The sequence below is a fragment of the Sabethes cyaneus genome, chromosome 2 (genome assembly GCF_943734655.1).
Source record: "Sabethes cyaneus chromosome 2, idSabCyanKW18_F2, whole genome shotgun sequence".
Classification (NCBI taxonomy): Eukaryota; Metazoa; Arthropoda; class Insecta; order Diptera; family Culicidae; genus Sabethes; species Sabethes cyaneus.
In genome coordinates this window covers 98251830-98279297 of record NC_071354.1, presented here as the reverse complement: position 1 = coordinate 98279297, position 27468 = coordinate 98251830, and the positions used below count along the sequence as shown (strand labels likewise).

The 27468-nt window shown below is 38.1% G+C and overlaps 1 protein-coding gene across 1 annotated transcript in view; it reads left to right on the top strand.

The window, feature by feature from the left end:
* The window catches only part of LOC128735746 (uncharacterized), a 155119-nt gene that overhangs the window by 109605 nt on the left and 18046 nt on the right, over nucleotides 1-27468 (top strand). The window contains exon 3 of the mRNA XM_053830235.1: nucleotides 16733-16876. Coding sequence (XP_053686210.1) covers nucleotides 16733-16876 — 144 coding nt within the window. The remainder of the gene's footprint in view (nucleotides 1-16732; nucleotides 16877-27468) is intronic.

The following is a 27468-nucleotide window of genomic DNA, read 5'->3' as shown; positions in this document are numbered from 1 at the left end:
GAGGCGGTGGTGAGTTCAACTTGGTTTGGTGTCTGCTATGAAACGAAACGAAACGAAACGATTCAGCCCGTTCGGACCGTTTTAAACGGCCAATCATGCCAACCAGCGCCGAAGCCCACGCCGGAACAGATAGGACTTCTACGGAGGGTGAAAAGCTTCTGTTCAGGATGCAAATCCGACATCAATGCCGAATTGATCCTCTTAATGAGATGGAACCGGTTTGGCAATGGCAAATTTCGCTGCCACGTGTACAGATTGAGCTTAGTAGAAAAACAAACAGCAAGGCGTCTGTCTCCTGCAGCATCTGTGGTAAAAGCTTAGTCTTGTTATTTTTCAGTCGAATGAAGGATCAATGCGCATATGAACCTGTTTCGAAAAGAACATGCTCTCGCCTAAGGCGCAGCCAGGAGTAGGAGTTTGCAGATGGTTTCAATTTTTACTACTGGACTTAAATAAATTTCGATGCTACGCCACCGTCTGTGGTTTGAAGTCAGAATTATTTCCAGCAATGCAGGAGGAGGAGGAGAAGGAAGAGAAGGAGGAGTGAAATGAGGTTAACAAAGATTGATTGACAATAACAAAGGGGCGATTCCAACGTCAAGCGTTGGAGCCTGGGCTCGAATATGTACCTGTTCTTTGCGCATTTTGCCCAGGATAAATCTGCGAGGATTTATTATCGATATGATTTAATTGAAATCGAAACGGGTACCACATGAAGTAGGGTCCCTAATTGGCCAATCAGAATGCATATTTAATTTTATTACCACCCCAGAAAGAAAAGGTTTGGTATAAAGTTGGATTATCATTGTAGTCCTATTGAGCCTAGTATTTTGTTTTGTATAGATGCTGTACCCAATGGAGATAAAAATTTGAATGAATAAACTACGAATCTTATTCTGAAAGCCTATGACGGTAGACGAATGATGTTTGTACAGGTTTGAATGCTACGTGATGATATGTAGATATGCTATGGTAAAGAACATTTTCGTCAGAGGCTATCAATATGTCCGAATAGAACAAAATAACGGAATTTGTGCGGAATGTGTTATGAATAACAAAACTTACCTCACGCCATTCTAGTCCGTACCGTCATGGATAATAATTTCTCAATCCGATGAGTCCATGCATTATGTTTTAATAGATTTCAAGACGGTAAATGATACAGTTGATCAAGATTACAGACAATTAAATAATCAGAGTGTTAGATGGGTTCATCTATGACGGGAATTTGACGAAAAAACAGCATTAGAACCAATTGTGATGCGAAAAACCCGATTTAATCCACCTAGTGGTGAAAGGAACCTTTGTTATACGGTCCTTTTTGCTATTTGAGATAGAAATCGACACGGCTTTGGAACATAATTCATCTATTGGTTATCGTTACGTAGTGCGTTGGTTTACATAAAAATTTTGAAAATTGAATAAGTTTACAAAATTTGAACAAAATAGGAAACCCTTTTAAATTTTGATAGATCCTTTTTTCATGAAATTGCTGAGTAAGGAGTAAGTTGTTATTAATCTGAGTAAGTGCAAATAAAACTAAGTTGTAAGAGGAAATCTTATTGTTTAACATATACATTGTCTAGTAAAGGTGTTTATAGGTTTTTGAACTATGCATAGTTTCCTGTAATGCTATTCTATTTGAAACACATCAGTAGAGTTTTCTTGAATAATTTTCATCAATTTTTATTAACCTTCGGTTACTCACGCTGTTGTATTTTATACAACATGTGTAGGTTTTTCAGCGCCATATTGTTGTAAAGTTACAAATCGTTGTTTAACTAACGTATATTCTTCAACAAACTTATTGTGAGCAAAACGTCATAATTATTCAATGCATTAATAATTTAAATTGTTGGGGAAATGTATGGAGCAAAATTATCAGCAAATGTAAAATGTTTAAAATGTATCCGTCTGCTGGTAGTCGAGTACTTCGGAGTCAAAATTAGGGTATTCTTTATAATCAAAGTTCTACAGTTCCTAAACAAGCAAACATACAGGTATACTGTTTTCAGCAAAGTTGTGTATTTTTATTATTTGTACAATGTTGTAGTACATAAAAAAGTTATACAACAATTACAAAAAGAGCAAAAATAGAAATACTGTTTTTACAAATTCATCTATACCTATAAAGAAGGATTTCTGTCTGTCTGTCTGTCTGTCTGTCTGTCTGTCTGTCTGTCTGTCTGTCTGTCTGTCTGTCTGTCTGTCCGTATGTTCCTTATAGAATCCAAAACTACTGAACCAATCGACATGAAAATATGCATGTACAAGTTTTTTGGGGCCAGAAAAGGTTTTAGTGATGGTTAGAAACCCCTCCCCCCACTAAGAGGGGGGGCTCCCATACAAATGAAACACAAATTTCTGCATAACTCGACAACTAATCAAGCAAATAAAACAAAATTTGGCATGTGGGTGTTTTCGGTGACAAGAATTTATTCTATGGTAAATTGAGACCCCTCCCCTCTTTATAAGGGGAATTAGAACTCCTCTCCTCTTTAAAAGGGGGGGCTTCCATACAAATTTCCTCATAACTCGAGAACTAATCAAGCAAATGGAACCAAAATTGGCATGTGAAGGTTTTCGAGGGCAAGAATATTTTCTATAGTAAATTAGGACCCCTCCCCACTTTAAGAGGGGGGGCTCCTGTACCAAAGAAACACAATTTTCCTCATAACTCGAGAAGTAATTAAGCAAATGGAACCAAATTTGGCGTGTGGGTGTTTTTGGAGACAAAAATTTTTTCTATGATGAATTGGGACCCCTACCCACTTTAGGAAGGGGGGCTCCTATACAAATAAAATGCAAATTTCCTCATAACTCGAGAATTAATCAAGCAAATAGAACCAAATTTGGCATGTGAAAGTTTTCTAGGGCATGAATATTTTCTATGGTGAATTAGAACCCCTCTCCACTTTAAGAGGGGGGGCTCCTATACAAACGAAATACAAATTTCCTCATAACTCGAGAACTAATCAAGCAAATGGAACAAAATTTGGCACGTGGGTGTTTTTGGAGACAAAATTTTTTTCTATGATGAATTGGGACCCCTCCCTACTTTAGGAAGGGGGGCACCTATACAAATGAAATGCAAATTTCCTCATAATTCGAGAATTAATCAGGCAAATGGAACCAAATTTGGCATGTGAAAGTTTTCTAGGGCATGAATATTTTCTATGGTGAATTAGAACCCCTCTCCACTTTAAGAGGGGAGGCTCCTATACAAACGAAATACAAATTTCCTCATAACTCGAGAGCTAATCAAGCAAATAGAGCCAAATTTGGCGTGTGGAGGTTTCTGGAGGCAAAAATATTTTCTATGGTGAATTAGGACCCCTCCCAACTTTAAGAGGGGTGCTTCTACACAAATGAAATACAAATTTCCTCATAATTCGAGAACTAATCAAGCAAATGGAACCATATTTGGCATGTGGGTGTTTTTGGAGGCAATCATTTTTTCTATGATGAATTAGGACCCCTTACCCTTTTAAGAGGGGAGCTCCCATACAAATGAAATTCAATTTTCCTTATAACTTGAGAACTAATCAAGCAAATGGAACCAAATTTGGCAAGTGGGAGATTTTGGAGTCTTGAATTTATTTCACGATAGTTAGAGACCTCTCACCCCTGTGGTAGGGGGATATGGACTCTCATACAAATAAAACAGAAATTTTTGCGAAACTCAAAAACTAATTGAACTCGAGAAATTCGAGACTCTTCCATAAAACATTAGTCAATACAAGACCACAAAAACTATCTATAGTAACACTAGATCATTCAGGACGAGACGGTCGCGAGTGTTGCCGGTGACCCGCCGTCGGAAGCGCCGTCCACTGGGGGGCTTGCAAAACTCGAGATTGTGACAAAGATCATCCGAGATTCATGATTTATGTACAACACAGGTTAATTTGTGGCAATACGAAGTTTGTCGGGTCAGCTAGTATACAATAAATAAGATTTTTCTATCTTCGCTGCAGAGATAGAAGGTTACTGTCTTTAGCAAAATTTCTTGTAATAATATGCTCTATAACTTTGCAGAACACATCAATGTGTTATATTGACACTGAAGAGAAATAAATTTTTTATTTCACTTTTAGGGGGATTAATCAAAATTTAGATTCCACCAGACGATAGAGCTTTTAATTTCAAGAAACTATTCTAAAGGTTCGATAAACGTAAAACCAAGTTTTCCCAGTCAAAACGGCACGTTTTCTTTGGTTTGAGGCTATTGTGCGCGCGAGTAACTGTGTTACAAAAGTTGGCGCGAGTGTTCGAGGGTTAATATCTTTTGACCGCTACAACCAATTCTTATGAAATTTTGCATATATATTTGTAGTGTCAAAACCTCTCGTTTGATATTAAAATAATTGAAATTAGGTAAATTATCTTGGTTAAAATCATTATAAATTATTGTTAATTTTGGTGTGGTGTATACGGTTGCTCATAACTTTCAAATTAAACGTCCAATCAAAAAACCATTCAATAGTGATCTATTAGCATATATTATCTTTCAAATGAGACTAATAGCGCATAAATCGGTTTGGCCATCTCTAAGAAACAGGCGATAATTATTACCTTGTCAAAACAGGTTTTTTAAGCATAACTTTTAAACTACTTGTTTGTTTTCAATTAAAATTTTTTGAATAATTTAGCTTTAATAAGGGCTTTCATTTGATACTAAGATCGTTGAAATCGGTAGTGTAGTTCTAGAGAAACCCGTGTCACGTATTTTTCACATTTTTGTTTATAACTTTTAAACGAAACGTCGTGTCATGAAGCAACTCAATAGTGATCTACTAGAAAATAATACCTTTCAAACAAAAGTAATAGCGAACGATTCGGTTCAGCCATCTCTGAGAAACAGGCGATAGAAAAAATCATTACATACATACACACACACACACACACACACACACAGACATTGCTCAAATCGTCGAACCCTATCGATTGGTATATGTGACTTGGCCCTCCGGGCCTCGGATCAATTTCGTGTTTTTCGACCAATTTTTAAACCTTTGTTATAGTATAACAAAGGTAAAACATTCAAACTATCACATTAATGTTTGTAAAATGTTATCGTTACTGACGAAAAGATAATGTAAGCAAATTACTATTTTTCGCTCCTCATGATTTCCTTCCAGTCCTCTTGATTTCCTACCTGTTTTGAATATGACGAAGAGAATCTGCTGATCACTCGCAGTAAACAATTGAAATGTTGAGCGGTGGTGATTCTAACTATTTCCACTTTTTTGTGATAGTTGGATAACTATTGCACATGGCTCAAAGATATATACGCATACATTTTTGTAAACAATTGCTCTCAGTACAGTACATGATAGACGGAAAAAACCTTGCATATAACGAAGTGTAGTTTTCGAATGACGGCCTCCTGCTGGATCAGCTTGTGAGTTCCGAAGTATTTCATCTGCCAGAATGGGTGACATGTACAAGCTAGAAGTGTCAGATTCATCTCGTGTAAAAGCTTGAGTACTTTCGGATACAATTCGTTCGCTATCCAATTGTACCCGCCAAAAAATAGTCCACATAGCCTTTCGTTGAAATACGGCAAGTGCAAGTATGTCTTCGGAAAGCATACGGTCTCAAGTCCGTAGAGAACTACCAATCCGATTAGCGTTTTGTACATCGTCAGCTTTGGGCGGCGAATGCCTCTTGATCGAAGCGTCTTGCAGAGGGAAAAGTAGGCTCGATTTCCAGCATGAATGCGTCGTTAAATATCTTTATTCGCATCTTTGTCCGCGGTGACTAGAGATCCGAAATATACGAGCTCATCAACCACCACATCTAGTTCATCGTCGTCAATAGTCATAGTGTCCGTGGGAGGCGAACGTTATTTTCTCTGGAGCGTCAACCTACCATGTAGAGTAGGACGGGGCAAAAGTGCGATGTTTGAAGATGTCATCAATTTTCGTGAGATATAAAGAAGGACAACAACATAATATATTTTATAGTGATGCAGTAACTCAATGTCTTCACATTCAACTATAAATCATCACCCCACTAGCGGGGCATAAGTGCGAATACCGCGGGGCAAAAGTGCGAAGCTCGAATCCATGAAATTAGCACAATAGTAGCTAACAAAACCATATTACCTTCAATCTGCGTTATGTTTCGGTAAGGAATATTCTCAATTTGCACCTTTCCTATTTCGCGCTGGTGTATTGCAGCCTCCGTTAGATCGAAACTTTCGTTCGAAACGTTTGTTTTTTGTTTCATCAGCGGAAAAACATTGTTTTCCTTCGGCCAACATCTGTGGAGCACAGAGTTTTCTGCAGATCTTCTATTTCTAGTATCTGTAATATAGTGCCCAAAGTTATATACAGCTTAAATAAGCTATAAATTAGCTATAAATTTTTGCCTCGTCCATGAATCGGACTTTTGCCCCGTCCGTGAATCACACTTTTACCCCGCTAGGTGCTTGAAGTGGTTAGATTAAATTATGGAAAAGCGAAATATATTTTGTAAATTCTTTTCACCGTATTTTCAAAACAGATATGTGAGTGATGTAAAAACCTGCTACAAATTTTTAACAAGTAATATCCTCCTGTTGATATCAAAACCGCCCTAAAATAACATTTGCACATAACTCAGCAACTATGCTTCGTAAGTAACCAAAGTTAAGTTACGCTTAGGCCAACCAAAAGTAGTTACGCTTAGGCATCTGGTCTTCGTTCATTAATATTGAGGGATTTCTGGAAAACTCTTTGAGAATGCTCAAGTGTCTAATGAGATCGCTATCGAGGAACCTCATGGATCGCTTGTGCCTCAGAGCACTTTTTACAGCATCCAATTGAATGAATTGATGTAGAAGAAGAAGATTTAGTAAAGCTTCTAAGTCTTTAAAGGGAGTGCTACTAATAGCTCCTGTTATGGAGATGGTAGCAAGCCTTTGTAACTTGTTCAACTTAATTTGAGCCGTTTTTTGTTTTTAGTCGTTAGATTCAAGCTGTCAAAGTAGTCACCCATCCATGCTAATGTAATCAATTTACTCTGAATCTGCAGCGATAAATCGTTGAATCGCACTTTTACCACTCCTTACTCTATTTGATTTTTGACACTTTTTCCCGTGTTGGGAACTTACCACCGCGATCATTATTTTAATCATTGTAGTGTGTCGTATCAGTGAGCTATCAAAGTTTGATGAACTACTACTGTCGGCATTTATCCCAATCTGGTGATACATTTCGTATGAAAGCAGCAGCATTCCAAATATCACAGGGCTGAGTTAGTCCCTTATCAAGGTATCAACGTCGTTTCTAATATAGTCACACAACAAATGTTCGGAACTTTCAATCTCTTGATTACAAAAGTGACAGTTAGTTTCATTAAAGTTTACCGATGAGTTTCACATGATATTTACGAGGACAATGTCCTGTTATCAAACCAGGGTATGTGCTCAAGTCAGATTTTGAAAGGTTTAATAGTTTTTGTGATTGAAGAGCATTTGGCCTTATAAAACGTTTTGATTGCCGGGCATTCGAGGTAATATTCCAGTTAGACCGTACCTTTAGTTTTTCCCAGTTCCTAAGTTCCATTTTGAGAGCATAGGAAGATAGTCCAAAAAAGGGTTCGGGTCCTATGAAATGCATGGATGACCCTTTCTTTGCCAATTGATCAGCAGTTTCGTTCCCTTTGATTCCGCAGTGACCAGGAACCCAATAGAGGTTGACCATATTGCGTCAGGAAAATTTTTCCAACAGTTTTATGCATTCCCCCACCAGTTTAGAAGTGTGAGTTTTTGATGTTAAAGCATTCAATGCATATCAAGCATATCTGAGCAAATACAGATATTTGCATTTTTGTAATTTCTTTTTATGTAGATTGATACACACTTAAGTATTGCATATATTTCTGCTTGAAATACAGTAGGATGTTTTCCCATTGAAACTGAAACGTTAGTTCCTGGGCCTGTTATACCAGCACCTGCAATGTTATTTTTTCTTGATCAGTCTGTGTAGAACACCAGTGATCCTGAGCGAAAACTAGGTTCTCTGGCGTTCCAATCAGAGCGAATGAAATCAAGAACACGAAATTTGAGATCGAAGTAGTGATGCTTAGGCATCTGGTCTTCGTTCATTAATATTAAGGGATTTATGGAAAACTCTTTGAGAATGCTCAAGTGTCCAACGAGATCGCTATCGAGGAACCTCATGGATCGTTTGTGCCTCAGAGCACTTTTCACAGCATCCAATTGAATGAATTGATGTAGAGGAAGAAGATTTAGCAAAGCTTCTAAAGCTTTAGAGGGAGTGCTACTCATAGCTCCTGTTATGGAGCCTTTATAACTTTATAAAGGCTTTATAACAAGCCTTTGTAACTTATTCAACTTAATTTGAGCCATTTTTTGTTTTGTTTTCGGCCACCAGATAAGCGATGCCTAAGTGAATCTGGGCTTAACTATCACTGAGTATATTCAGTAAATCATATTTGGTTTAAGACCCCCTTTTTTCAAAAGTTCTTTTACAGACCCATAAAGCATTTATTGCTTTACTTTTTTGTTGTTTTCGACACTTTGATTTATAGTCCAATCCTCCTAGCCTAGATTGCCTCCGCCGTTCCAAAGTTTCTAGTAATAATATTAAGGTCGTTGGCTACTCTTGCTGAAGATCGTTCCTGTGCATTATCTGCGATTGCTGTTCGCGCTCGACTGTATCGTATGTTGTTGTACTCCCGACATTTCTGGAGGAATTGTCGGAGAGTCAAAATTTGATCCGTAGTTGCACGGGCCCCCATAAATCCCGCCTGTTACTACCCTACAAATTCTCTTAATATTAGGGATAGACGACGAAACAAAATCTGAGCGAGCACCTTGTTGGCGGCGTTGACCAGCGCTATGCCGTGGTAATTACAGTAATCTGACCGATCGCCCATTTTGTAGAAGAGTCAAACCACACCTTTCATCCACTCCTCTTGCAGTTTCTCCTCCTCCTAAATCCTTGAAATTATCCAGTGAAGTGCTGTTGCTTGCGGTTCTTGGCCATTTTTGTTGAGTTCTGAAGGGAGTCTGTCTATTTCGGCGGGTCTATTATTCTATACAGCGGCCCGATTTCTCGCCGGATCTCTTCGAGATCGGGAACCGACACGATTTTCTCGTTTATAGATAGGGTAAGGTGGTGCAGAATGCACTGCTTAAGCAAAACATCATTTTGCAGAGCAACGGCGTGTTTTTTCCACGTTTTTCAACTTCTAGAAGACTTTGGGATCCTTTTTACACTTACTCCTGGTGAAATTTCCTAACAAAAACCAGTATTTTTTGTTATTTTTGACGATTTTTTGTAAGAGTCAAAATCATTATGTGAGGCAGAACGCCAAAGCCCGTGGACAAAACGCACCAAGTTTGCCCAGCTAGGCGTTAAACGCAACCAAAAAATTTACCATTCAATCACGTGTTGTATAAACTCCTAAAACTAGGCTACCGCAATGGCGAAAGCGTTCGTTATATCGTTTGTTTCATGCGCTTGTTTGCTGGGATACAATGGGTTCATATCTCAACATAGTTGGCAATAAAATTTAATCATCTACTTTTCTCCAACTGATGTGTGATGAAATATTGTAAGTTAAACAATGTACAATTAGGTTTAAGGCAAATTATAAGTCCTATACAATACATAATATTGCTACATTTTTAATAAATAATCCGAAATAAAAGATGTACTGCAAATTAAAAATATTTTATAACTGTTCGATCCCGCTGTGATGCATTCTACCCCTGTTTTGTATTTTGAAGTTTTTTGCAATATATGTGAAAAATATGCATAGTTAATGCTGTTTTTGTGATAAATCATCGAGTATGACAGTATATCAATTAGATAGACTGTATTTATTATGAAATTTGCATACCGACTAGTGGTAAAAGCTTAAGAGAAAACCGTGATTTCTTACATGTGGAATGAGATCGCGGATAATCGCTTGATTTTATTGGATGTCGCTATGTTTGATGCTTTTTTTTTTTTTTTTTTTTTTTTTTGTGATGGCCCTAGACCCTATATGGTCTTTGCCTCCACCCCATACGCATCTTTGGAGTGGGAGGGACGTTTATCTCTTGGATATTTAAATATAGTTATTTCACATATTGTTGCTTATCTATTTATCATCCATACTACTTGTTGCATCACTCTCCCGCGTATGTCCATCACAATACTATTAAAGTCTGATAATCGTATTTTCTATGATTTCATATAGATTGGGCTACCATTACTTTTCACCTGTCTCACCTTCGCAAGCAACAGGACCATTACAATTTCACCTGTCTCGCCTTCGCAAGCAACAGGATATTCCCTAGTAACAAAAGGGTTCTGCCCTAGCAGACTGTAGAGTGAATGACTCGACAAGTTCACAATAATCGTTGATTTAAAATTGGCTTTTCACTGTTTCAATAGCCATGCGTTTGAACTGGGTCAAATTCGTTGAACATTTGGCTTCCTGTGGCAAACTATTGTATATTTGAAGTCCTTTATAGAAAAGCGATCTCTGAGTCGTCTGTTTCAAAAAACGGGGCAGTCTAAAGTCAGAAGCACCTCTAGTGTTGTGTCTGTGTATATCTCTACCAAACTGTATTTCTTGTGTAAGATATTCAGGCAATATACCAATTTTCATTTTATGTATAAACATCAAGCTGTTATATATTATTCTTTGTTTCACTGACATCCATTGGAGCATATCTAACATAAGATTCGTTGATGTTAACCGTCCACATCTGAGCAATAGTCTCATTATCTTATTTTGCAACCTTTGAAGCCTTTGCACTTGCGTATCTGACGCCAGCAACAGCACCGTTGCGCAGTAATCAAAATGCGGCAATATAACTGATCTTACATATGTTAGCTTGGACCAAAACGTTAGATATCTATTTATCCGACACAGTACTCCATACTTTATGGCAATCTTTTTTATAACGTAATCCACGTGTTCAGAGAAATTAAGCTTTTCGTCCACTTGTACTCCTAGATACTTAGAAACAGTCACTCTTTCTATTACCTCTTCGTCTATTTTGAGTTCAACATTCTGAGTAAATTTTTTATTTCCTATAATCATCCACTTTGTTTTCGATACATTCAAGCTTAGTTTTTTCCGTTTCAAATACTCTGCGATCTGCTTGAGGTCAATTTCAGCTTCTCGAATTGCCGTGTCTAAGTTGTCACTGGCCCAATAAATTGTGGCATCATCTGCAAAGAGTTTCAGGTTTCCATGTCTCAAGCAAGTTTTTAGGTCGTTGATGTATAAAATAAAAAGTAAGGGTCCTAATACGCTTCCCTGTGGTACTCCCAAATCATTCCTACGCGAATTCGAAACAGCGTTTCCGTATTTAGTCCTTTGACTTCTATTAGAAAGATAACTGTTAAACCATTTCCAAACAGTTCCCCGTATCCCTACGTTATGTAAAAGATCTAACAACTGCGATCTATCAATTGTTTCAAATGCTCTTTTGAAATCCAAAAAAACAGCTACAGTGAATTTTCCTTTTTCAATATTAGTCTTCCAATTATGCAAAATCAGATTTATAGCCGTTTCTGAGGAATGACTTTTTCTAAATCCTGACTGCTCAGGTATTATAATATCCTGAGAATTGATAAAACTCATTAATTGTCCTTTGACAACGATTTCCAGTGTTTTCTCTTGGAGCTCCAACATATTAATTGGTCTATACTGCGTTGCATTCTTTGTATTACTCACTTTCGGAATTGGGACTATAGTTGATTCCTTCCATGCACTTGGCACCAAACCCGTTGATAGACTAGTGTTAATAAATCGCAATAGTATGTCATTGGTTTCCAAAAATGCATCCTTGAACACTCTGGTAGACACATTGTCAATTCCTGCCGTTTGTTTCAGTTCGTTCACAATATTACGCAAATTCGTCATTGAGATAACCTCAAATCTATACATACACCGGTTGCATGTTATCTGTGACATAGCTGGTTGACTACTGTTTGTGTTTGGAATATTGTTTCGTATCTCGTATATACTATCTATGAAGTAGTCATTAAATTTGTTAGCAACTGAGAGTTCATCTGATTCCTCTATCCCATCGAATATTATTGTACTCGCATGTTCAATTTTCGGATTTGTGAGTCTTTTTATAGTTTTCCACATCTTTTTACCATCATGCTTATTTCTGTTTAGCTCATCTTGAATAGATTTATTTTTAGCATCTCGAATTGCCCTAGAGTATTTGTTCCTGGCCATAATATACTTGTTCCAATGATATTGTGTTTTGTGTCTTCTGTGTTCTCTATTTAACTGAATACACTCTCGCTTCATCTGGGCTAATTCATTAGTATACCAACCATCACACCGATTTGTGTTTAAAATTCTGTTGTCTAGTAATCTGGCTACATTGTTTTTAAGCATTAGGTCATAATTTTGGACACAATTTTCAAACGTTTTATGTGTACTACAATTCAAGCACTGATCTATGGCAAATATCTCATCTCTATCTTGCCTGTCTCGCCTTTGCAAGCAACAGGAAGAAGCTTGTGTGTCAAGTCGACTCTGCCTTAGCAGACAACATAAATCAGTTTGATTGTACCTTCTCCAACATTTCACTTTCGTGAATTCATCATCTAATGCCGATGTATTGTCGATTGTAACACATATCGTTTCATGGTCAGTAACACGTAAGTTTGGCTCAATACTAGCTTCCGCTTCATTAACATAATTAACAAAAACTAAATCTATCCTTGTGCTGCTTTGTTGCGTAACACGTGTATCTTCTTTCACAATTTGTTTAAGTCCATATACATCCATCACTCTTCTTAATTCTCTACTATCATTACTTAAGTTGTAGTCGATATTAAAATCACCACAGATAATGCTATCAATAGTATCATCAAGTGCTTCCAACAACCACTCATCTTCAAGTTTTCTTAGAAAGGCCAAGTCACTTGAATTTGGGGAATGATATAATCCTCCAACAATAACATATTGGGTACCAATTTTAACCTTCAACCCTAGAAACCAGTTTTCATTATCTTTGACATTCAATACTACTGTAGTAGTCAATTTACGCTTAACATATATTGTTACGCCACCTGTATGTCTAGAGTGTGACCAGCAGTTAAACATAGTATACCCTTGAATTGAAAATATTGCGGCACTTGCTTCGTCAGTCAAATGAGTCTCTGTTAGCACTATAATAGATGGTTTACTCTCATTTACAACTAAACAAATTTCATCAAAATTTGAAGTCAATCCGGCAGAATTGAGATACATTATTATGAACTTTCTTTGCTATTTTGTGTAATCAATAAATCGTTTAGCCTTACTTTGTCTTTTTTTGAACATATCACATTCATAACTCCATGCTGGATGGCAAGTATCCAACTGGTTATCTGGCTCTAATTTCATTTTTTTGTTGTATTTGTCGCAATTTATGCATTTTTCCAAGCTAACTTTACATTCCTTTATATCAAAATCAAGTTCAATTTCTCTTTTTCATATCTAATGCTCTATTCAGTTATTTTTTCTAATTCAGATATACTGCAAAATTGAAGCCAAGCAAACTAATAGTAAAATTTTGAGATTAATCATTTTGTTGTTGATATTCTTTGTCTTCAAAGGCGAAGTATAATAATAATTTTTCTGAACTCTTGTTTTTCAAAGATGCTAACTTTTGAACGCATGGTATTAATTAATTATCAAAAAATCTGTTCTGAACACATATTTCATATTGTCAATTCAAAACAAGTTTCCTATGTGGCTCTGAAGCCCGAAAGTTTAGGCCGACCGATTATAAAACTAAATAAGGTGTTACAAGTATTTACGCACACAAGGAAAGAAAATTTATTCTACGCAATACGTTGTGAATTTTACGGAACGGATATTTAAAAATATAGTCAAGTTAATTATACATAGATGTTCCTGAGAAATTAAATGATGATTATTGTGACAGTAGAAAGGCCATGTCACGCCGCTAGGTGGATTAATTCGGGTTTTTGGTATACAAACAATAAGTTTCGAATTTTTCTGAAATAATGTGTTCAAGAACTTGCTATAAGAAAATTTGTCAACCTTTTAATTAATTTCATATCTATACCCGTGATTCCAGAACTAATACCAGGATTGGCATAAGATCTTCGAGCTGTATTTCCGTCATTACTATCGCTGTATCCTCCAGATTTTCTCCAAGCTCTAAAATCTAGTCAATATGCAATATGGACCATACATTCGAAGCAGCTTATCCAACCATGTAAAGGAGATATCCCATAATTAAGATATCCTACGTTTGCTTTGTGTGTTTGCATTTTGTCTATATTGTTGAATTCTGATATAGTAGCCTTACAAGCGTAACATCTGTACTCTGCGCTACTCTGCGCTAAATGAGACTATATCCATTTGAAAGCTTATATTTTACGCTAACTTTTACCGGTAGTGTCAATAGTGGCGAACCTTGGCTTCAAAACTTTTAAGCGTGTTTTACGCGAAAATATGGCACTTTTTTAATGAAATATTAAATTGTGGCATACTATGATACAATTACTGCATACTCACTTAATGGGTTTTATTCAGCACTATTTTTTGAAGAACTTTTCCTTAGATACCGTTGAAATCCGAGCTACCATTAGACTTCTAGCATGTTTTGAAATATTGGGTTATTTTTCAAAAAAACGCTAAAACATGCTGAGATAGCATACTTTCAAGATTCATAGAAAATTCAAATTTTGTCATGTTGATCTAAAATTTTGGATTTGAACACTTCAATAGTATAGAATCACAGGAAAAATACAACGGAGAGTCGAAATGAACTTTCATTTTTTGGCTGCTGGCCAGCGATTCCCCACTGTGCCCCGGTGCGTTCTGGACAGTTTTACCCTAGTCTTCTTCCGTTACGTCTCCTTCTGTTATTTCGCCATTGAAATGCTCTCATTGAAGAACTGCTTCCACCTGTCCGCCTTCGCACACTCGTTTGAGCTTAGATTCCCTCCCTCGTCCATACAGATGTCAGCTTTCGGCACGCAGCCCTCACGAGTTTGGTTCGCTTTCACGTAAAACTGGCGCGCGTCATTAGCCCGGAATAGTTGTTCTAGCTTTACGATCCATGTCCTCCTTCTGGCGCTTTTTCCTCCTTAGGATCGTGGTCAACTCATTCCGTGCTTGTCGATACTTGGCCAAATTCTCCCTCATGGCAATGCTTAGACAGTTTTTCCAAGCTCTTTTTACTCTCCATCGCTTATTGACATTCTCCATCAAACCAATCATTTCGTGCGCACGAGGTTTCCTTACCTAGCATCGCGGTTGCGGTTTCATTAACTGCTGAGCGCATCCTACTCCCTCCGTTTTCGAGGGTCGAAGCATCTAGCTCCACAGAGGAAGGTAGACCTTCCAGTACGCGCATGTAGTTCTCGATCTAATTGCCGGATGTTTAACCAAAGAGAGCGGATTTGTCGCGGGGTATATAGAGATAGTTTAGAGCGCATATGTACTACCACTAGGACAATCCGAGTTAATATTCACACCCCGTAGTGAGCGTACGTTGGAGATGTTCGAGAAAAACTTGTCATCGATGAGAATATGGTCGATGTGGCTCAAGGTTCGTTGGTCAGGTGTTCTCCAGTTGGCTTTGTAGATATCTTTGCGGGGAAAAAAGTGCTTCTGATCACTAGGCCTCGGGAAGCTACATAGTTGATGCATCGTTGGCCGTTATAGTTGTCCGATCACCGGTCTATAAATTGCTTCCCTGCCGATTTAGGCGTGCATATCCCCGATGACGATCTTGATGTCCCGTTTCAGGTAGCTGTTATATATTACCTCCAGCTGCGCATAGATGGCGTTTATGATGGTTTAGTTAAAGAAACGGTCTTTTGTCCTCAACGTGCACATCCTCTCGTCAATTGCTCTCCAGTCCATTTAGCAATCCTGTATTCTGCCCATCACTACGAAGCTCTTTCCCAGCTCGTTGGTCGCTCCAATGCTCTGGTAAAATTGAGCCTCGCTGTCACGGATCTTCCACACCTTTTCGCCTTTGCGACTGATCACTTGCAGTGCCTTGATGCCGAACTTTCTGGATCCTAACTAATCGGGCATCACCCTGTCGCTACCCACGATCATTTTTACCGATTTACCGATCTGCAGTCCTTCCCTGTCAGTATACGATCTTAGTTTCCACCGGGGTTGGTTACTCCATCTCCGCTAAGGTTGCTCATATTGCGGCTGATACCACGAGGAGGTAGGGATAGGAGTTGCTGGATAAGAGGCTGGGGTCTGTATTACGCATTATCTAGCCATTCATTAACCAGAGACTGAGATTTCCCAGGTTACATTAAAAATGTAACTATGATAGTTCTCAGTTCATTACAATTGATCACGATAGTAGAATGGGTTCGAGATCAGCCAAATCAGTTTTTTCATCATTTTTTCTAATTTCATTGAATAAATGGGCCTACTAAAATATATTTTCAGATTGGTTAAAGGCGTAAAGTCAAATGCATTACTTTATTATCTTGAAAGATGGTCGAAGAACATAGTAATCTAACAATCTGATTGTTAGAGACGCTTTGTGTTAACATTAGCATACATTGGGCTAAAGGAAATGCATTACTTTCAGGCAGTTTTTGAGCATACACAGACTGTTTCACTACATATTTTTACACTAGGATATGTAACCCAAAGCAATGTGTTTTGGTGTGTTATTCCAGCGAAAACAAGCCATTGATTTATTGTCAACAGAAAATGCGGCGCCATCACTAAAGCCTATGATTTCATTTCTCGTTTGCAGATAGTGGACGGCAATGCCAAAACCGATGTATCAAACCGGAGAGAGCCAGGACAGTTTTGCGGCGAGTCCGAACAACCGCAACAATTCATCAGTGAAACAAGTGCCGTCAAAATCGTCTTTCATACCGATAATTTTACCGATCAAGTAAGTATCATCCAACTTTTTGCATTTTTCTGCCACCTGGTGCTGTAAACTATCCCCAGTTTCAACTCTTTGTCTCCGAATGTCAAAACTGAAAAGGAATGATTCGTAAAAATTATTTTGACATACAAGGTTTTCCACTTTGTGGCGCTGTAAATAATAAATGTGTCATCATTTAAAAGTTCGCTTTCACAATCTGACAACCCAAATAAAAGTTTTCTAGATGACTGTGGCAGAGACGCCTAAATCTTTTGCATCGGAGACAAGCTTGTTGGAAAAGTTTTGCTGAAAGCATCGCTCTAACCGTGCTACCGTGCTTCTGCAGGTATGCACTGTATAAAGAGATGAGCCAATATAGTTTTAAATGCTCTCTTTGCAAATTCTATTTATATCTTTAGAATTTGCCGGATTTAGTTATATACATTAAACGGTCACTAACTTAAATTGAATGAAAATTTTAGTACAATAGGCATTCATTTTGTACTCCGTTACTCAGTACATAGCTTCAGTAAAACAATAGAATCAGGCCAGGTTTCCGCTGGAAGGGCTCTGAACGAGAGGGTGACGTCGTCGTTATGCAACAGTGGCTTGGACGACATTCGACGACAACAACGCTCCTGCACTGCTGTGGTCAGATCCCGGACTCGAAATCCATGCGAACCACAATTCGCAGTGTGGCGGCAGCAACGGTAGAGCAAAAAGCAACGCTGAAATTGGTGTGAAGGATAAAAAGGAGCGGCGATAAATCAAGCTGGAACAAGACAAATAACTTGCAGACACTTGGCTCCTGTATTAGAACAAGAGTTTTGTTTTAGCACAGTTCAACGGACAAGATAAAGCACTCAATTAGCGGGACACTTCTTGTGCTGCAGAAGTCGGTCAAGATGTATGCCGTGTAATATGTATGCACTTAGGAACTGCTTGGCACGGGTGCTGCACTTTTCATTAACCGAATCATTGATGCTGAGATAAAAAGGGATGAATTAATTGAACTTGCATTGAAAACCCGTTTTCTTAGCATGCATTGGAAAGGTGCTTACTCTACAGTAAAAGAAGAGCTCTAAAGCAATTAATGGTATTTGATGTTTATGCAACTAAGAACGCATTGAATTTTATCTCAAAATAAACAGGATACTGAATGATGGTTAGCTCTTTATATATTACAATATAAGGTGGGGCGCCATTATTAATCCCACGGACTGCGTATTGCAGTAGGTTAACTTACCGCATTTACCAAGACCGAGAATTGTCATGTCGTGAATCCAAGGTTCTTGAATGAAGGCAACTGTTAGCTGCTGGTTTACAAACCTCCGACCAAGGATACTAGAAGCGCCCTTGGCATGGTGGAGCAAAGGCTGCCCGCTATGTTTGACATTTACCGTCCTTGGCAGAGTCGTTAAACTCGGTGACTGGCGGCCAGTGGCGTTAACACTCTGTTGAATAGCCTGCTTCCCGACATTAAAGGGCTTCAACGGCAGCAGTCATAGGAGACTGAATCACAACCGGCGCTTTTTGGTGGATTCTGAGTTGTGGTTGGTGGTTAAAGCAAATCTCCTTTGCAGAGAACCACACGAATCTTTCAACCGTCACCGACGTGCTTAGAGCAGGTGGTTCCGGAACTCTCTCGAGAGTTTTCCCAATACGTGACTTCGCTGCTCTCGGCCCAGAAGCCCCTAGTCGGCAGCTGGCCGGTTCTCGGCCAACCTGTCGCATGCGAACCCTATCGAACAGATAGTTCAGCATGAAGCCCTGTTTGACAATTAAGTTGGTAGACAGAGGGTCTATCTCCAACGCCAGCTCGACAGTGTTCCCTGTCGCTGTCACGCAGCGACGAACTACTCACCACACTTGCGTAGAGAAACCGTCGTTCTGATTTTGGAACAGATGGAATATCACGCTACTCGAATAATACCTCATGAAGACAAGAGGCCTCGGGAGGTCCTTCATGGTGTATATTCTTAGCAACGCTTCATCCATTGCTTGAGAGATGCTTGAGGGATTACCGTAGTCTCCAGCCATCTTACTGTCTTCTCATCGGCACAAACGGTGGGCAGGTAACCGTTCTTGAGCAGGCAGCTTCTGAACTCTGGCCGTATAGCTGGATCCCGTTCCGCTATGCAGTTCAAGACTTAGTTGCAAATAACCGGCAGCTGATCCGCGGTAAGTATAGTGGACGGGTAATCACTTAACGTGATTACGATACTGGAGGCATCCACCTGTTTGGTGTTTGGGCGCAGATGGCTCTTTGTTTTTGCACTCTTGGTCGTTTAGCCCTTGGATCATTTGCGTTAGTGTTTGGCAAAAACAAACCGTGTAAAAAAAGACGTGAGTGTAGTATTAAGTTCATTCAAACATACCTCTAAAGAGATCCGTTATTCTGTCCACATACGCCCCAAGGTTTCACCGGTTTTCCGATTTCCACAAATGAGCGTATCCTGAATGGTACCACGAGGAAGTAAGGATTGGAGTAGCTGGATAAGAGGTTGAGGATCTCCGTGAGATTTATTTTATAGCTATATGTATAAAACAGACCACGAAGATCTGACGGTGCGCATTATCCGGCCATTTACCATCCATGCCATTTGGATCTTTACTTAGGGATTTCCGGAGTTTACATATAAATGCAAAAACCCTGCTTCTGCTGCTTTCTTCGTCGGGAATTGCAAGGCATGGAGCTATTATGAAGGGCTTAAGAACCGTTGTATCCTTTGCAAGGCGGCTGGTCATTTGAAGGCAAACTGTCTATTGGTGGTTGGTTTCCGGTTGGGAAAGAGGCGGAAGCAGTTTGTCCACGCAAAATATAATCTCCTTTGCGAAGACGGTATCAGTCAAATCAGGTTAAATGCCCGTTTACAAAGTAATGTTTTTTGGACGTGTTAAAATTAAAATGGGTTAATCAAAGATGTGTCTGTATATTTTTCGTTTAGAGTGTATTCAAATGTTGCTCATACATACAAACAGCTTGCAAGTTTGTATTGAATTTTCATTCGTTTAGGAGTCGTGGTAATCATTAACACAAAAAAGGAACTTGTGATAAGTCTGTTTTTGGAAAATTTTCGACCATGTGACATTTTAAAGAAGCTTAACCGTTATGTGTGCGACAGGGTACCCGGCTACCTTTTCAGTTTTAAAATAGTTATAACTCATTCAATTTAAAACATACGTCATTGAAATTTTGCGACATCGTAAAACTCGTTGATCTTAAGTAATTGAGGTTTTTTTTTGGTGCATATCCATAAAGGGGTTTAGCAATGAGAGTCACTTGAATTTTTTTATTACGTAGGAGGGCGACAAGGGTACCCGGGTACCCATGATTTGCTATCTTCATAACTTTAGTTATGTTGAACCGATTTGGATGAAACCGGTGGCATTTGATTCGTACATTTATCTAGTTTTGATTAGATAAAGCGTTTGGTCATCAAATGACAAGTAGTTCCCGGGAATCGGTAATTCCGGAGCAACATCCGGTAAAACGTGGGAAGCCGCATGTTTTGAAAGAATATCAGCTTTTAGTAAACCTATTAGCTTTGAACTTGACACTTTGGAACCTTTTTCATCTAATTATATAAATTGGTGACTTTAGATCGCATTGGCCACTACAGAATTTGGTTCCTGTAGGGATACAGATGGCGAGTTGGGTGCCTAATCCAATATTAGAATTGGTTTAGCGGATCTTTTAGATGTTTTGAACTGAAATGGTCAGCTTAGTACTGATTGATAATTTCGGAACTGGTTCCAAATGTATAACGGATGGTTCTACGTTTTGAACGGTTCTGATAATGCTAAGCATTATTTTGAATCCTGCGGTATCATCTGTGACTCCGTAGAAACCATTTTCGAAATAACCAATCAAAATACATCGAAATGTAAAAAATATCACCTACCGAACTAATTCCGAGAACTTGGATACCCATATTGCTAGGTTTTACCTCCAATCCTGGACTGGCCACCCATGACCCCACAGGAACCTACTCCGGAATGGCCAACCTGATTGACCTCATTATATGAAATAGTACATTGTATGAATTTTTAGAGTTTTTATATCCGCATGACTGATTTTCCTGCAATACAATCATTTCTCTTCCTCACAGCGGACACTCTGTCGGAATTCCGGATTTTCGGGCCCCGTATGTCTTTTAGTGGCCAAATGGCCAAATGATTCAAAACTAGATAAATAAACGAATCAAATGATACCTATTTCGTCGAAATCGGTTTAAAATTGTTGATGTTGTAACAATATCAATTTTGGGTACCCGGGTACCCTTGTCGCCCTGCTAAAGGTGTTTTTTTTTTTGTCGCACACATAACGGTTAAGCCACTCGGAATAAACGAAAGATTCATCTTTCGTATCATCAAGCGCTACAAGGAAACCGGATCTCTGAGAATACTCTCCAAGCCTGGCCATAAACACACAGTAAACGTACCGGAAACCATCAAACGAGTAAGAAAGCGAATTCGACGGAAATCAAAACAGTCTGGATGTAAGGAGGCCAATGCCAAGGAACTGGGAATTTTGCAGTCAACCATGAAAAATATTTCAAAATATGATCTTTTCAATTCCATACAATAAATAACGGGTGGACTCCCGGACAAACCAAATAGATTCGCACAGATTCTCTGGGATTCCTCGCATTGGAATCTTGTATAGGAATCCTGTATAAAATTCGTACAGAATGCCTTGCTTATAGAACCAGGCTCAGCCCTGCCAACAGGTTATTTTAACTAAGCAAATTTTTGTTCCAGTTTGTACTAGCAACCAAACAAAATCATAATGCGTTAATTTTCACTGAAGATTTTGTGAACAGCTTCACCGTATATCGCACATTTCTTGTATTGCGCAATATTCTTAATTAATTGGCGCATTCAAGCATGAAAACGGACCTACTTTGCCCTTCGCAAAACGCTACGATCAAGAAGCATACGCCGGCGTACGCAGCTGACAATGTACAAACCCTTATTTAACCGACAGGTCTTTACGGACTAGAAGCTGTGACGTCACTCACGGTGGAAATATGCGCCTTTGTCGTGTTTGACCAGAAGATGCTGCGGATGATATTTGGTGGACTAAAAACTGAAAACGGAGAGTGGCGGAAACGTTTTATGAACCACAAGCTACATACACTTTTTGGAGAGATTGCTATCGTAAAACTGGCTTAAGTCAGTAGGCTACGGTGGGTCGGACATATCGTAAGGATGCCGAATGAAAGTGCGACAAAAGCGGTTCTCAACAACCCCACCGGCACCCGGTGGGATCGACGTGCAAGCTGGCTCGACCAGATCAAAAGCGACTTATGACCTCTGAGACACCTGGGAAATTGGCGACGAGTGGACCGAGTTGAATGAAGACGACTGCTTAAAAACTGTGCAAAGCACTCCGGCTCTATGCTGACAGCGGTGGGGTATTTCGAGGTTTCCCCTTTGGAAGAATTACATAATTGAGTAGATTTGTAGAACCTTCAATCATGAAATTTAGTTCGCCCTATCATTAAAAAGTTTTGTCAGCGATTCATGTTTCTTGAGTTGTTATTTAATCATGGAAAATCGTGGAAAAACCGGTAATTCGGTATTGGAAAATATGCCGGCAATACCGGTAAAACCGGTAAAGCATCCCTAACCTGGTGTTAAAATCAACACTAAATATTACATCGTTAATGTTTCGAACAACCATTTGCTTCCTATAGTAAAAAAACACTACAAGAATGTCCCATACTGCTTTCAACAACATCCTGCACCGTCTCACCAGGCGAAAGCTATACAGGACAACTTGAGGACGGATCTTATTTCTTCGAAAGAGTGGCCTGCCTTTTCGCCTGATTTGAATTCTCCCGACTTTTATGTATGTAACCCCACGCTAGGCAAACTAAAAAGCACTAAAGAATTGACTGTTTGGAGAAGATTTGGGATGTAATGCCTCAGGGTATTGTGCGTGCCAGCGGTAACGGTTTCCAACAACGATTGCAACAGGCAATTAAAGCAAAGGGAGAAAGATTTGAATTGGATTAATTTACGACAAATGTTATGGATAAACTTTAAGCGAAAAAAAACTAAGACAGCTAATTGAGTATGATAAATTTCCCATGGAAAATTATTATATTAGTTTACTTGCAAAAAAATTCTACGTCCTTGCGAGCGGTCTTCCGGCAGTTAACCGGAACATTCGCCATGCGTGTTGGCATGTTTTTGAGCTCTTTTTGACGTAGGACTACGTCTTTGTTTACTATACTGGGATTGGGTAGCACTTTGAGAAAACGAAAATAAAAGTGTAACGTTTGAATGAAAGATTTCAAAAACTAATAACTACTAAACTACTGAACGAAACTGAACAATTTATATGTCGTTGGATAGATAAAATGACCAGCAATTTTTTAGAGTGTAAGAGAGCAATTTTAAGGGGGTGTAGGAGGGGGAGCTTCTATACAAATGAAACACAAATTTCCTCAAAACTCGAGAACTAATCTAGCAAATGGAACCAAATTTGGCATGTGGGGGTTTCAGAAGGCAGGTTTAATTTTCTACGGTGTACTGAGACCTCTTCTCCTTCTAAGAGGGGAGGCGGGGGGGGGTCCCGTACAAATGAAATACAAATATCCTCAAAACTCTAGAACTAATCAAGCAAATGGAACCAAATTTGGAATGTGGGGGTCTTAGAAAGCACAAATTTTTTCTATGGTATAATGAGACCCATCCATCTTTTAACAGGTGAGGGGGGGAGGGATTTTTTCTATGTTAGATTAGAACCTTTGCTTTCTTTAAGAAGGGGAGATCCCATACAAATGAAATACAAATTTCTTCATAACTTGAGAACTAATCAAGCAAATGGCACCAACTTTGGCGTGTGGGGTTTTTTGGAGACATGAATTTATTTTGAATTTTTTTATTTTATGATGCTTTGAGACCCCTCACTCACCCGTGTGGTAGGAGGATAAGTCCCATTTCAACCTTTATGATGCACACAAGTGATTTTTAAAAGAAATTTCTATGTCTCAAAGGTTGCAGGAATTGTCCTTATGAACCCCCGCACAATAGTCGGAAAATTGCGATTTTTGGCCAAATTTTTCGGAAAACGTCAAATTATAGCAAACTTTCAATTCATGTTTTGATACAACATACTTCGAGCTTTCAGATGCACTGTTAGAAACTGCGGCGACAAGAGGCGACAAGAGTTGTTTTTTTGATTAAAGTTTGTGAAAATTTCATTTTTATTATAAGTAGCGTATGGCGCACCACATTGAGTTTAAATTTGTTTTCATTTCATTTTTTAATAGGCTAAAATATCAGTATTAAAATAATATATAACAATATTTACATCCACGATAACTATTTAATTTTTTGACTTTTTCAAAATGACTCATTTTTCAAACTTTTGAAATGGGCAACTTTGACGGCTTATTTCTACATGGCATTTTTTTTCTTTCAAAATTTTATTCACGAATCATAAAAATATAGACAATTTACTACAAAACCGCGTTTAGGCATGTGCTAAAATGTGAAATTTTACATTCGGCAATTTTGGCCGCTACTTTATATGGAGCCCTTCTTATGTGCCCCGTCCACATATTTTCAAAGCCACCATTGCATTCAATGAAGAATTGAATCTGAATATTTCGCTCTTCTCTTTTAAACATTCACTTAAACAATGACACTCACAGATTCTTATAAACATGCTTATGCCAGAAATGCAGTTTACATTAGTCTTTGATCTAATGATCTGATATAGTCCTACGTTACCCTTTCGTACAACCCTTAGGGCTGTATACCTTGTAGTTTTTCATTTTATTTATCAATTCGTACTCAGTTTTCGCAACAAAATTGTTGGAGTAGATCTTACGCTTCAGGTTTATCCAGATATTCTTGATGGGATGCAGGTTAGGTACCAGCCGCTCCATATCCTCCAACGATCGCTTCGATTAGTGGACCGACGCCGGATCCGGCCAAAGCACCACGTCTTTGCCCTTACTCGACTAAAAAAACAAGAGAGAGAGAGAGAGAGAGAGAGAGAGAGAGAGAGAGAGAGAGAAAGAGAGAGATGGAAGGGAAGGGGGGTTCTTTATAAATCATTTGTAACCGTAGTGATACTCTCAACGATGGTACGTTTTATGATGTGGAGTGAGATAAGGAAGTGGTTATCCGCTGGCTCCCATTATAGCTTGGTTGGATCAGCGGTTGCCCCAAATTGGGTAAAGAGAAACGGCACACATACTTAATAGTTATGGCGTAGCTTCAATGACCCTCCCTTACCTAATTTTCCGCTCCTTCCTCTTCACGTATTGTCCCACGCAGTTACTATAAACTATAAACACCTTTGTTTCATTACTTTCTTCTACCGTCTCCCTCGTCATTTGTAAAAACAACCGTTATAAAAAAATATTTTGTTTTGTTTATAGTAGCAAATTGAAATCTAGATGTTCCACTTTAGAAAAGTGTTGCACCAACCATCTACTACCTGAACAGCGCAATTGTTCAAAAGTTAAATCATTTCACTTAAAAAACCCGAATTAATCCACCTAGCGGCGTGACCTAGCCTTTCTACTGCCACAATAATCATTATTTAATTTCTCAGAAACATCTGAACAGAAAAATAATGTTAACACAAAAGATAATTTTTGCAGACTTGAATGAATATATATAGAAAATTATAAATTAATCCTCTAACGGGTCTACAGACGGCCTTAACTTTCGGGCTTCAGAGCCACATACGAAACTTGTTTTGAATTGATAAAAAAGAAGCAAAACAAAAAGTTATTTATATCCTTTAATTCTACTACTGTGTTTTATTGATAAATACGTATTTCGGTCTCGACGTGTGACCTTCATCAGTATCTAACTAACTTACACTGGTTTGTTTTTAATTGACAATATGAAATATGTGTTCATATTTCAGATGTTTTGATATTTTGATATTAATACCATGCGTTCAAAAGTTAGCATCTTTGAAAAACAAGAATTCAGAAAAATTATTATTATACTTCACTTTTGAAGAAATAGGATATGTACAACAAAATGATTAATCTGAAAATTTTACTATTAGTTTGTTTGGCTTCAATTTTGCAACATATCTGAATTAGAAAAAATAACTGATTAGAGCATTAGATATGAAAAAGAGAAATTTCTTAGCTGGTGCTCCTTCAGATAATTATTTTTGCATACAAATCAAAACTTGAGCCTCTTTTGAATGTACTTTCATGAAAAGATAGTCATTAGCCTGATCGCATCGTTTTTACAATGTTAGAGGGTTAGGAAAACAAGAAGAAGTCGAAAAATAGTGCAAAAGCTGCGCCATAAACATGCTTGAGAATGAAAAATATGATCGACATGATTTCCAGCGCTTGTCATTTTGGATTTATTTATTAAAACATGATACATGACATAAGACATCTGTCCTTTAAAAATGTCACTAACGAAAACAAATCTTACAAAATTACTACCGTGCACCGTTTACTTCCCGTTTTTCAAATAACATTTCTAAGCTCTAAGCAAAATTTGTTTGAAATTTGTATAAATTTATTTGGAAAAATCAACTCACTAGTATTTTTAATCCTATACACCACTTTACCGACATGCTTAAATTAACTGCTTTTTTTCGCTTTTTGCTTTTCTTGTACAATTGTGAGTAACAGCAAGTGAAGAAAATGACAATTGAAATCTGAAATCAAAGAAAGAAAAATCTTTTCGATTGAATCCCACTATTTAATATTTATTTGCAACAGATACGTAGTTCGCCTACGACGTGCAGGCTTCATCAGTGTCTTATTTCAAAGCGTATACGTATCTGTCGCGAATGAATATTAAATAGTGGAATTTAGTCGGTAAAAGTTTTTTTCTTTTCTTTAATTTCAGAGTTCGTATTCCACTAAGAGGCTTCAAAAACTTCAGACAATTGAAATGTTTCTCACTTTTGTTGAATTTCAATGCAAATTAGAAAATTGCAAATTGTCATCACATACACACGTACATACATACATACATACATACATACATACATACATACATACATACATACATACATACATGCATACATACATACATACATACATACATACATACATTGAATACAATCGACATTTGATTGATATGTTTTGATTTCACACGTTTTAACGGTTTAATATACGGTGCTCAAGTGTTAAAGTTTGAATAACTTTTGAATGAACCGTCCGATTTTAAATAACTCGGTTTCGTTTGATAGATCTCTGCAGTAATTTTCAAATAATAATAAAATGTGTGATGTTTTTCATTGAATTAATGTTTATATGTTTCAAAAATATGTTTTAAATACTATTTTTTCACATTTCTTTATGTTAAGGGTTTGCAAGACTCCTCTTTCATATGCAATCAATTTTGTTCAAATCGGTTAAGGGACCTGTGAGATAATGAAGTCCCATATTTTTCGTATTTTTATACATAACTTTTGAACTAAAAGTCCGATCAAAATGAAATTCAATAGCAACCTATGGGACACCTAGACCTTTCATTTGACACTAAGAACATTAAAATCGGTCCAGCCATCTCCGAGAAAAGTGAGTGAGATTGAAAGCGTTACATACCCACACACACACACATACACACGCACACACACACACACATACATACACACACAC